The following is a 12,388-nucleotide window of genomic DNA, read 5'->3' on the forward strand; positions in this document are numbered from 1 at the left end:
GTCAGGTGTTGTGAGGACAGTTCAATACATGATTGCAGCCCTGTGTGTCAGACGGTAACCTAACCCTTTCAGGACTAACTCTGTCAAGATGATAATCATGCCCAAGTTCTTATTTGTGTTTCAAACAATACCTGTTTTTATCCCAAAGTCCTTTTTCAGAGAGCTGGATAAATCTATATAGACCTTTATCTGGAATAAGACCGTCCCAAGAATAAGGAGGGCACATCTTGAGAAACAGAAAGAGGCTGGAGGCCTAGCATTACCAAATGTTTTGCAATATTACTGGGCAGCTAATATTTATAAATTAATATACTGGGTCTCCTCTTCTTACAAGGGGAATGGACCTGGATGGGTTGAAATGGAACGATATTGTGCACCATTGCCACTTAGAAAGCAGCGACGTACAAACAACCCTATTGTAAGCGACTCACTTTGAATATGGTCCCAATTCAGTACCCACTTCAAATATAGATAGGCTATGCCTTCTATGCCAATCTCGGGCAATGCACTTTTTCCACCCTCAATCATGGATACAGCATTTAAATTATGGTTTAGGAATGGATTAAAACAGGTGAGGGATCTTTTTAAGGAAGGTGTGTTCATGTCATTTGAGCAGCTGGTAAATGAGTATATTATCCTCAGTTCGCATTATTTCAGGTATCAACAGGTGCGTGTTGTTGTTTGGAAACATTTTTCTTCCTTTCCATTACTCCCACCAAATGACTGGGTAGACAAGTGGTTGGAGGAGGATATAAATCAAAGAGGAGGAGAGAGCAGATTATATGAGGATATCCAGAGGATACAGTCACCGTCTCTTAGTCACATTAAGGCACAGTGGGTGGAGGAGTTGGGATTTGGGTTGTCGGATATCTACTGGCAAAGCAAAATTAAGAGCATGCATTCAACTTCATACTGGAGCAACATTGTTTGCCCCAGTTTAAGGTGCTACATAGGCTTCATTTATCCAGGAGCAGGCTTGCAAGGATTTGTCTGGATGTTGATCCGACTTGCTCCCGATGCTTTCAGGCCACAGCTACCCTCCATCATATGTTCTGGGCATGCCCAAAGTTGATACAGCTCGGGTCTTTAATTTTTGACACATTTTCTTACATTTGTGGCAGAGAGATAAGCCTTGCCCCCGAAATTGCCATATTTGGTGTGGCACCTGCAGAGATGGTAATATCAAGTGCACAATCAGATGCCATTGCATTTTCATCTCTATTGGCCAGACGTCTCATTTTGCGTAATTGGAAGTCAGAGAGGCCTCCCACATATAGGAGCTGGGTGGAGGATGTAATGGCACAGAGCAAGGACAGCCACACTGGCGATTCAGCAGGGCTTTCCGCAGATCACATGGAGCTACAGCAAGTTCCACTACTTTGCCACATTGTTAGCCACCTCACCAAGCAACCCAGACAGAGAAGCCAAAAGCAGCCTTGGTCCCCCTGCACCTGAGCCCCCTGTTTGGTTCAGCCAAACACCAAAGGGAACCTGACAACCTGTTGTCACCAGAATGGGGCACATTAAAGGATAATGTTTGGTGGAGACAACAGGGAAAGTTAGTTTACATAAAACATCTTTTGAGACAGAATTTTATTTGTCCTTTTTTTCAGTGTGTACATAAATCAATAGTTTATTTAATCTTAATTTTGCTTAGTAGTTATAGTTAAGTTTCACTAGCCTAGTGAAAGACGTCTGTCCGTCCGTCCGTTTTCTTCCACTTATCTGGGGTCGGGTCGCGGGGGTAGCAGCTTCAGTAGGGAGGCCCAGACATCCCTCTCCCCAGCCACTTGGGCCAGCTCCTCCGGGGGAATCCCAAGGCGTTCCCAGGCCAGCCGGGAGACATAGTCCCTCCAGCATGTCCTGGGTCTTCCCCTGGGCTTCCTCCCGGTGGGACGTGCCCGGAACACCTCACCAGGGAGGCGTCCGGGAGGCATCCTAACCAGATGCCCGAGCCACCTCAACTGGCTCCTCTCAATGTGGAGGAGCAGCTGCTCTACTCTGAGTCCTCCCCAGATGACTGAGCTCCTCACCCTATCTCTAAGGGAGAGCCCAGACACACTACGGAGAAAACAAATTTTGTTCTCGTTGTTTCGGTTACGATCCAAAGCTTGTGACCATAGATGAGAGTAGGAACGTAGATCGACCAGTAAATCGAGAGCTTCGCCTTTTGGCTCAGCTCTCTCTTCACCACAACGGACTGGTACAGAAACTCGGCTGCAGAAGCTAGTGAAAGAAGTATTAATCAAAATATGTTTGACTTAAAGTTGAATTATTTCTGGTAATAAATTCTTACATCTTGATGATGATGATGATGATGATGAAATGTTTTGTCCTAAAAGGAAATTTGTCTTGGGTACAGACTGGCTGCTACGTAGTGCAAACCATGGCTGTCACACTACATTCACACATAAAAACACTACTATAAAAATTCCATTATAAGAAAAGTAAATACATAAAAGAAGTATGTCACATTACTTTCTCAATAATTTTTTTTTTAAATGTATAAAGACCCTTCTAAAAAGAATCTGTTATAACAAAAAATAATACATAAAAGAAGCATGTCAGTTTAGGTTGAAATTTTGGATACCATTGCCTCCTTCCACAATTTACTATTTGATGCTGCTTATTTCTTTAATGGAAAGCAGAACAAATGAGTTCTCATAGCTGTTCAGTCTACAGGCAGGGACTCTTAAACGTCAACCTGAAGGAAGAAACCAATACTCTGAATAAAGAATATGATTGGGGTCTGAGATGATTTTCTGGGCCTGTCTGGTTATTGTTTCATTGATGATGGTCTGAAGTGAGGGGTGCTGCTTGACTCCAATCAACTTCATAACTCTTCATAGGTCTTCTTGTTTATTCATAGCAAACATGTGCAATATCCTACTTACGGTCACATTGTTTTTTTATGGTAAATATGCACAAAAGTGCTTCTTTTACTAACAAATGTTGCATAAACAAAGTGTAAAACACAGAAATAAAATACAAAACTGTTACCAACTCTGAGATTTGCATAACTAAATTTGTGCCAAGCAAACAAAAATAATAATTTGCCCATAGCGTTCTCATTTTCAGTATTTCAAAAAATCTTCAATCTACGCTCAGTGACCTAATCTCTAGGTAAAACATATACAGAATGTTTTTAGCCAATTAGGCTTGAAGCTGAGGGTCAGATTTTGACAAAACGTTTTGCATTTTTTGATATGTAGCAAAAATAAAGTGTTGGCATAAATGACTTAGCTTCTCAGATACACAAGGATTCAAATATTATTATTATGTAGGTTTGATGTTTTTTTTGGACTCAATAAATCTTCTCTCACTTAAATATGCAGCTACCCAGCTCTTCTCTGTGTTTCGGTCCTGCTACAGCCACTACAAACTTGACAGAAGTAATGGATGTCAACTTAAGTGCTCAGGAAAGTGCAGGAAAGACAATTCAATCTTCAGTGTATGATTTGTACACTGTACCAAAATGAGGTGCATGTCCTTGAAGTGACTGAACAATAAAGATCACTTTCAGATTAAGGCATGTGAAGGCATTAAAGGTCCCTGCATAAAAAACAAACTAGATTAACAGTGCTTTATATGAATAGAATACATATACTGTACCACCATCCAGACTGTGTGAGTTCCTCTTGCTGGAAGAGCGCTGAAACATAGGAGCTGGTCTGTCAATCAGTGAGCTAGCTTGTCTAGTCTGGGCCTGAGTCCGTCCACTGTAACGGAATTTGGAGCCAAGTGCCAGGAACTTTCTTGGGGTGGTTACCATTTCAGTGGAGGTCAACCTGTGCACAAAGAAGGGATTTTGCTAAACAGCTTTAAGTGTCAAAATACAAAAACTGTTCAAGCAAGAATCTGACAGATAATACCATACCATACCATACCTAAAGAAGGTGTGATGTTCAACACATACTTTCCACAGCTTCTTGGCTGCCTTATAATTAGGAAGTTTGAAACCAATTGCACTCTCATACTGTTCTGCCTGTTTGACACAAAGCAGAATGTTAGAAATTAAATGATGAAAACCCTTCTGATTTCAGTATTGGTCATGATAAATCTTTTCATGGAGAACAAAGCTTATCTACCTCAGATGGTCGTATTTTGATAAAGAAGCTGCTGTGCTTGTAGGACACCTTAAGGACTTTTGGCCACGGGAAACGGTTGATTCTGAGTTTGTCTTTGTAAACCATCAACCCACTGGAGCACACTCCCAGCATAATGTCAACACCATCCAGGTCCTTATAAAAGACAGAAAATATGTAATGATTTAGCATTCAAAGACTGCTGTGCCCTTTAAACAAAGGTAAAGTATATGCTTTGAAGTATTCTGACTATAATCCAGTTTTAGCAGAAACTAAGGACATTAAGACATTAAGTTGCTATGGGAACAACTGATACATTCTGAAAAAAAAAAACTAATAGAATTCCTTAAACAATTAAACATTAACATTTAACAAGTACATAAAATAAACAAAATATCTCAAAAAACAAGTTAGAACCTAATATTATTAGTCTTATAATTTTAATGGCCAAACTATCTCTTTATATTTACTTATGTGTTGTGCAAATTCTAAAATATCTTGCTGTGAATATTTTGTTCTTTACATTTGTAATGTGCAATAGACTCCCTAAATTTATCCACAGGGAGTACTGCAAAAAAGAACCAAAAGTAAGAAACATTTTCTTGAAATTAGTGTATTTTACCTTGTTTTGAGCAGTTAACTAGGACTATTTGCCAATGGAATGAGCATATTTACCCCTAAAATAAGATTATTAGACACTTTTCACGTGAAGTAAGATAATGGAGATTGATCGTTCCTAATTTTAGTGCAAAAAATCTTATTCCATTGGCAAATGGTCTTATTTACCTATATATATATATATACCTATATATATGTATATATGTATATATATATATATATATATATAATGTGTGTGTGTGTGTGTGTGTGTGTGTGGCTAAATTGTAGCCCTACTGCATCATGATTCCTCTCAGACATTCAGTTTACTTTAATAATCCCAGAGGGAATATTGACTTTATCGTAGGCATTCAAAAGCACAGTGTTATCCATGCTTGCGTTACCAGCACAAGCATGGATAACTATACATAAGGACTTAAAATAAATTTTAAAAATGCCCATAAGCCAATTTAAATCAAAGTCCGTACAACATTCCATTGGGGTATTCTACCATCACATTTCTATCCCCGATGATCACCAGGGGGACATATACCACAGATTAACAGATTGTTAAAAAAAATTATTTTAATTTCTCTAAACAATACACTTGTGTGTGAAGCTGGATGGTGGATGCATTGACAGTGCCAGAAGACCTTTGAATAGAAATATTAGGGGAGAGAGCGTGGTTTCAGGGATCAAACATCTCCTGGCCAGTTATGATGACTGGCTGATATTCTGCTTCTGGCCTAGTCCACAATTAGCAAAATATGTGTGAAAACAAATACAATTTCATGCAGGTTAACCTTTCGTCCTGACATAAACAGCGTTTTACATCCCTAAAAACAAATGATTCTGAAAACTCCCGGCAAAGAGGAGATTTCTAAACACTAAATTTTTGAGCCTGTGTGTGTAAATGACAAGACTGAGTTTTAGGCTACGCCGCATTACACAGCGCTGACTTCACATATGTGGCCATTGTTATAGACTTGGCCATACAGTGGAGTAAAAAATTAATGCTGTCAGAGAAGTGCTGATTTCGACATTGGTGTTGTTGGGGCAACGCCATGTCTGCTGTTGCATCCATGTCATTATCGTCCTCACCCTCTCAAAGTACCTTGACGAACTAGGTGAGTGTCTCAGGGACTACACTCTTAAAATTAAAATGCTACACAGTTATGCTCCTGTCCCCCCTTCTCCAGGGTCATAAAGAAAATTGAGGATATGGAGCAGAATTATCAGGCCGCAGATTACCTTGGCCCACCTTCACATCAGAATCAGAATCACCATAGCTCGAACCGCTTATAACTTTTTTTGTCTTAGAGGGTCCGACCAACATCTCCACCACAGTCGGGAAGGTTCTGGTAATGCTTCCGCTACAGTCTCGGAGGGATCTGCACACTTTTCCACCTCTGCGGGCTGCAGTAGATGCTGTAAGCTGTGTACCTCAGCTCCGGCCACTGAAGGTCAGCCTGATTCTTCATCTTTTACCTCTAAGGGTCAGCCCAATGTCTCAGCTCCTGACTCTGAGGCTCTGCTCAACAACTCAACTCCAGCTACTAAGGGTCTGACCGATGCCTCTTCTCAAGTTTCTGAGGGATGATATTGCATCTCTCATCCTGGACGGTCTGGCTGATATCTCTAGCCTCCCTTCTGCTTCATCGATTCATCATCGCTGTCTCCAGAGTCCCCTTAGTAATGGGCAGTCGTTAAAGTTACTAAACCAGCAGATTGAACCAAAAGTGGTCCACTCCTCTGTAACGAGGCGCTGTTAGGGTTGTTATTTGCCTGGCTTGCAGGAACAATGTTTTGATCACCCGAATACGGGTGAGAGTTGAGGTGATGATTAGCCGGAATTAATTCTATAGCTGTATTATAAGTTTTTGAGAGTTGGAACCTAAGCCCCCCTCCTCTGTTTAAGGCTGTTTTTTCTCTCTTAACGTAGATGGCTGCTGGCTTAATGACTTTAACGACTGCCCATTACTAAGTTTGTGTTGAATTTGCATGTTATCTAAGCCATTACAAGGTCTTTGTTGGGCAGTAGTATAAAGCTTGATGCTCCACATTACTCCAGACTTTTTGAATTGAGAAATCTTCCTGGATAGGGAAGCAAAACGTCTTCAAACTACGGAAAACAAGTCCAGTTGCTTTGTTTTTTACTCTTTTTGGCCTGGATGACTGAGAATCTTCACCAGCTCTTTGCTGTGACATCTCGCTGTTTCTAACACATAAGCACACTTAAAACATGTTCTCTGTTGCTGCACGTCACATTTGGAAACTCCTCGTGTTTCACACAGTTTGCTTTTCTCGGCGTGGTAAGAGGTTGCTAGCCTACCCTAGCTTTAGCCTTATAATGGCTTCCCCCCATCCCTCCATCAACTTCTCAGTCTCTTTCTAAATCTCCCCCTCTCTCCTGTTCTCTGTGTCTGATGTTTAGTTATTCCTCTGCCTCCTTTAGTGATAATGGTACATGTAATAAATGTAGTGTTTTTGTAACTTGGGATCCATGCTGTTGAAAAACCATCAGATAGCAACAGTGTTTTTCAGCGTTTAAACTAATGCAGAGCCACAGAGATTAGCATCACGTAGTGGTCCTACAGCAGTACCTGAGCAGAGTAACCAAGCCGGCTGGGTGATAATACGCAGGAAGCATAGCTCTAGATTCTAGCCCCAAGATAACGACCAACCCGTCTGCATTTCTAACAGATATCCCCAACTCTACGACACACCCTCTGAGAAACGAACTCTGGCAATTGGCAGCTCCATAGTCAGAAACGTGGCACTAGACACCAGGGACCATAGTCAAATGCCTGCCAGGGGTCAGAACGGACGACATCAAATCCTACCTAAAACTGCTGGCAAAGGGTAAGTGTAAATACAGTAAGATTGTTACTCACCCTGGCAGTAGTGACACCCGGTTACGGCAATTGGAGGTCACTAATGTTAGTGTTGCTTCGGTGTGTAAGTTTGCTTAAACAATGTTGGACTCAAGGTTGGATTTTCTCTGGTCCCCTGCCTGATCTGACCAGTGATGACATGTTTAGCGGCATGTCATCATTCAACCACTGGTTGTCTAGGTGGTGTTCTGAAAACGACATGGGCTACAGTGATAACTGGCAAACTTTTGGGGAAAACCTGGTCTAATCTGGAGAGATGGCATCTATCCCACTTTGGATGGTGCAGATCTTCTTTCTAGGAATCTGGACGGATTTATTAGATCTCCAAAATGTTGACAACACTGGGCCCAGACCAGGTTGCTAAGCCGTAGTTTAACACACCTCTCAGCAGCTTCTGTACCCACCCATTACCCTACTGGGACAATGTCTTTCCCACGGCCAAACTAAACAGATTAAAAACTGATCTAAAAGGAGCAAATCATGAAAATATCACAAAAATCAATATGACTCAACCAACTGAACCAAAAAAATAAAACAATTAAATGTGGTTTATTAAATGTAAGGTCTCTCCCTCCAAAGACTTGGTTAGTTAATTAATTGATTTCTGATAATCAGATTGATTTATTTTGTCTCACAGAAACTTGGCTGCAAGAGGACTACGTTGGTATAAATGAGTCCCTCTATTTAAATTTCAAGAACTACAATTCGAGAAGTAGCAACCATCTTTTTTATTAATTAGTCCCAGGTCTATTAATCAGAAAAAAAAATATCAGAAAAAACAAAAAACAAAACACACAAGAGGAACCGAATAACCTAGAACTTCACAGGGGAACTACAGGGTCAAGAAAACACAGGGGAACTATAGGGCCAAGGAAATACAGGGGAACTAATGAGCCTAGGAGACACCAGGGAACCAAAGAGCCTAGGAGACACCGGGTAACCAAAGAGCCTAAGAAAATGCTAGGGAACCAAGGAGAGCGTAAGGAAATGCTAGAGAACCCAGGAGAGCGTAAGGAAACGCTAGGGGACCAAGGAGAGCGTAAGGAAACGCCAAAGGGACAGGCGTGTAGAAATGCTAGGGCTCAACAGGCGTACCAAAACGCTGGCGTAAACTAACCCCGGAAACGCCAGGGGGAAAGAACTTGCGTATCAACGGCAGAGGGTAGAGCAGGCAAAACAGGCGTACCAAAACCAGAGGGAAAGACAGACGTACCGGAATGCTAGGGCTCTACAGACGTACCGAAACGCTAGTGCACAACTAACACCCCGGAAACGCCAGGGGGGAAAACAGCCGTACGACAACGCCAGAGGGAAGGAACAGGCGTGCGACGCCAGAGGGAAGGAACAGGCGTGCGACAATGCCAGAGGAAAGGAACAGGCGTGCGACAACGCCAGAGGGAAGGAACAGGCGTACGACAACGCCAGGGGGAAGGAACAGGCATACGGAAACGCTAGAGCTCAATAGACGTATTAAAACGCTGCCGCACAACTAGCGTGCCGAAACGCCAGGGGACAACAGGCGTACGAAACGCTAGGGCTCAACAACGTACAGAAACACTGGAGCACAACTAGCGTATAGAAACGCCGGGGCGAGAGGGGAACGGGATCTAAAACACCAGGGAACAAGAACAGAGGGTGTCCTAACACGCCAGGGAACCAGAACGGAGGGCGTCCTAACACGCCAGGGAACAAGAACGGAGGGCGTCCTAACATGCCAGGGAACAAGAACGGAGGGCGTCCTAACACGCCAGGGAACAAGAACGGAGAGCGTCCTAACACGCCGGGGAACCAAGGAAACTAACACGCCAGGGACACAAGAAATCTAAATACTGGGGAATGGAAGGCGTCCCAACACGCCAGGGGAACAAAGGAACGAGGAGGTGAAAACAAAACTAAGGAGAGCTCGAACCAGATGACTTTGAAGCGTGAAACAGCTCAAAATCAGGGGTCAGAACCTAAACGAGCGCTGGAACCTAATGAGCGCTGGGACCTAGTGAGCACTGGGACCCATAGAGCGCAGACTAAAATAAAGAACCAAACCAAGAACTAGAAAACAAAGGCATATTAGAAAACTAAGGCATGAACTAAACATGAAGCAAAACTAGAAAACTAGGGAAGGAACAAAAACACTGAGGGGAAACTATAGAATTAAAGCAAAAACTAGCGAATTAAAGCAAAACTAGAAAACAAAAGTAAAAACAGGAAAACTAAGGAAAAAACTAGAATACTAAAGCAAAACTGAAAAACTAAAGCAAAACCGGAAGACTAAAGGCAAAACCTAGAATACTAAAACACTAGGGAAATGGAGGAACTAGGAGGACTCAGGAGAACTAGAATAGGGAAACCAGGACCACACTGAAACTACAGAGGGCCAAAACCAGATAAAACCAAGGAACACGAAAACCAGACAGAATAATGCACAACAGGACCAAAGACAAAAAAAGGAGCGTAACACAGCTCATATCCAGGGAGCTCAGGAATCTTACAAGCGGCGGGACCTTAATGAGCACCGGAAAAGCGCAGGAACCCGTACAGCGCAGGAACCCGTATAGCGCAGGGACCAGAGGACAAAACTGAAAAATAAAAGAACCAAGACAGGAAGTAGAACCAAGGTAGAAACTAGAAAATAAAAACAAAAACTAGAAAAGTAAATAAAAAAACTAGAAAACTAAAGCAAGAACTGGAAAACTAAAGCTAGAACTGGAAACCAAATGTCGGAACTAGAAAACAAATGTCGGAACTAGAAAATAAAAGTCGGAACTAGAAAATAAAAGTCGGAAATAGATAACAAAGGCAAGAGCTACAGAACAAAGACAGAAACTAACAAGACTGAGACGGGAACTACAAGATTAAGAAAACTAGAACTAGAAGATTAAAGCAAAACTACAAAACTAGAGCAGAACCAGAAAACCAGGGCAGGTGCTTGAAAACAAAGACAAAGCGTAGAAAACTAAGGCAAAGCTAAGGAACTAAGAGAAAACAAGACAAAATAAAGCAAGAACTAGAAAACTAAAACAAGAACTAGAAATCAAAAGCAGGAACTAGAAAACAAAGACAAAAACTAGAAAACTACAGCAGGACAAAAGTTAAAGAACTACAAAAAATCTAAGAACCACTAAGTAATTTTGAAACTAAGGGATGCCAAGTAACTCGAAACTAGAGGGTGAAAAACAACTCAAAACTAAGACAGAAACTAGGGAACGAGGGCAGAAACTAGAAGACTAAGGCAGGAACAACAGGACTAAAACAGAACTAGAAAAACTAACGCAGGATTAGAAAATTACATACAGAACAAAGACAAAAACTACAAGACTAAAGCAGAACTAGAAAACGAGAGGCAAGACAGAAACTAAAGAACACTAAGAAATCTAAGACCCAATGAATAACTTTAAAACTAACAAATGCTAAGTAACTCAAAATTAAAGGACGAAAAATAACTCAAAACTAAGACATAAACTAGGGCAGAATCGAAACTAAAAAACAACTCAGGACCTAAAGAACTAAAATGCTGGGCAGCACCTCCTCAACATGCTGGGCAGCGGCAACAGGAAACGCCGTCTAGTAGAGCTGGGTAGCGTCGGAGGCGGGCTTCTCGGAGGGCAATCCTGGGGAACAGAGTCAGAGGCAGGGCGTCGCGGATGCGACCCCGGCAAGACGAATCAGAGGCGGGGCATCGCCGACTGCGATTCCGGCGAGACAAACCAGAAGAAAGATGGCACCCACGGAGACCTAGGGCCGATGCAGAGCAGATTCAGAGGCGGGGGCACCCATGGAGATCTTGGGCTGAAGCAGAGCAAATCCTTCCGGCGAAGGCACCCACGGAGACCTCAGGCTGAGGCGGAGCGGATCCTGAGGCGGACGGCACTCATGGAGACCTTAGGCTGAGGCGGAGCAGATCCTGCCAGCTCCTGCATCATGCTCTGTGTGTGCTAGGGTTCATCCTTTGGCTGGCTCATACCGTCATGAATTTGTTGTGGATGAACCCGGACACAGCACGAACACACAAAGCTGGTTTTAAGAGAGTTTATTGCAGGTAGTGGATGGTGATGACATGGAGAACCAGAGTTTGTTACTAGGCAGATGTGAAGGATGCAGGAGCTGGCTGGCAGGTACAGAGTCCATGAAACAGAGGAACAGAAGTCCATGATACAGAGGGGAGCTGGGCTGCTGCAGAACCAGGAACGGGACCAGAGACCAAGGCGAAGACGGAGGAACAGAGACCAGTAGCGCAGGAAAACAAAACCAAACTTGACGAGACCGGAACAAAGGCGGGGAAATAGGAGCAGACAGGCATGATGGTGAGGAAACGAACACTACGAGCCAGCGACGAGAAAACAACTGGAATGAGTTTAAGAAGGGGTGTGAACAGGTGGAACCAGTAATGAGATAATTGCAGCCTGACATGTGCTCCTAATCAGGCTCCACTGGGAAAGAGGAGGCAGGGACTGCTAAGAATGCAGCTTCAGGCTGCATCATGACAAAACCGACACAGTCTTGCCTTCATACTTTGGACCTTGTGCTGTCATATGGCGTTGAATGTAAAGAATTAACAGTATTTCATCACAACCCTGTTCTATCCAAGCATTTCTAATGACTTTAGAATTCTCCACCCCCAAAAGAAGGTTTCATTATAGTAGATCTTTATCAGATAATTCTGTCATGATTTGGAGAAGTACCAAGGAGGCAACCAGACTATGGCAGGTACATGTGGAAAATGTTATTTAACGGAGGTAACTTCCTGAGTACACATGGGAACCAAAACAGGACATGAAAACAGGCACAGAAACAGGCCAACGCAACAACGGAGGAGCA

General features: G+C 42.7%; 1 protein-coding gene across 26 annotated transcripts in view; it reads right to left on the reverse strand.

Moving 5' to 3' along the window:
• Positions 1-12,388, reverse strand: part of LOC105922250 (protein 4.1-like) — a 320,088-nt gene that overhangs the window by 189,588 nt on the left and 118,112 nt on the right. For 25 of the 26 annotated variants that reach the window (XR_004932394.1, XR_004932393.1, XR_004932395.1 and 22 more), the window contains 3 exons: positions 4,089-4,241; positions 3,888-3,985; positions 3,613-3,788 (listed from right to left, as the gene is read on the reverse strand). Coding sequence is in view for 22 of the 26 variants with exons in the window: in XM_036145906.1 (XP_036001799.1) it covers positions 3,613-3,788; positions 3,888-3,985; positions 4,089-4,241 (427 nt within the window). In the remaining 4 variants the exon portion in view is untranslated. The remainder of the gene's footprint in view (positions 1-3,612; positions 3,789-3,887; positions 3,986-4,088; positions 4,242-12,388) is intronic. The other variant, XM_036145916.1, reaches the window with a different exon arrangement.

The sequence above is a fragment of the Fundulus heteroclitus genome, chromosome 13 (assembly GCF_011125445.2).
Source record: "Fundulus heteroclitus isolate FHET01 chromosome 13, MU-UCD_Fhet_4.1, whole genome shotgun sequence".
Taxonomy (NCBI): Eukaryota; Metazoa; Chordata; class Actinopteri; order Cyprinodontiformes; family Fundulidae; genus Fundulus; species Fundulus heteroclitus.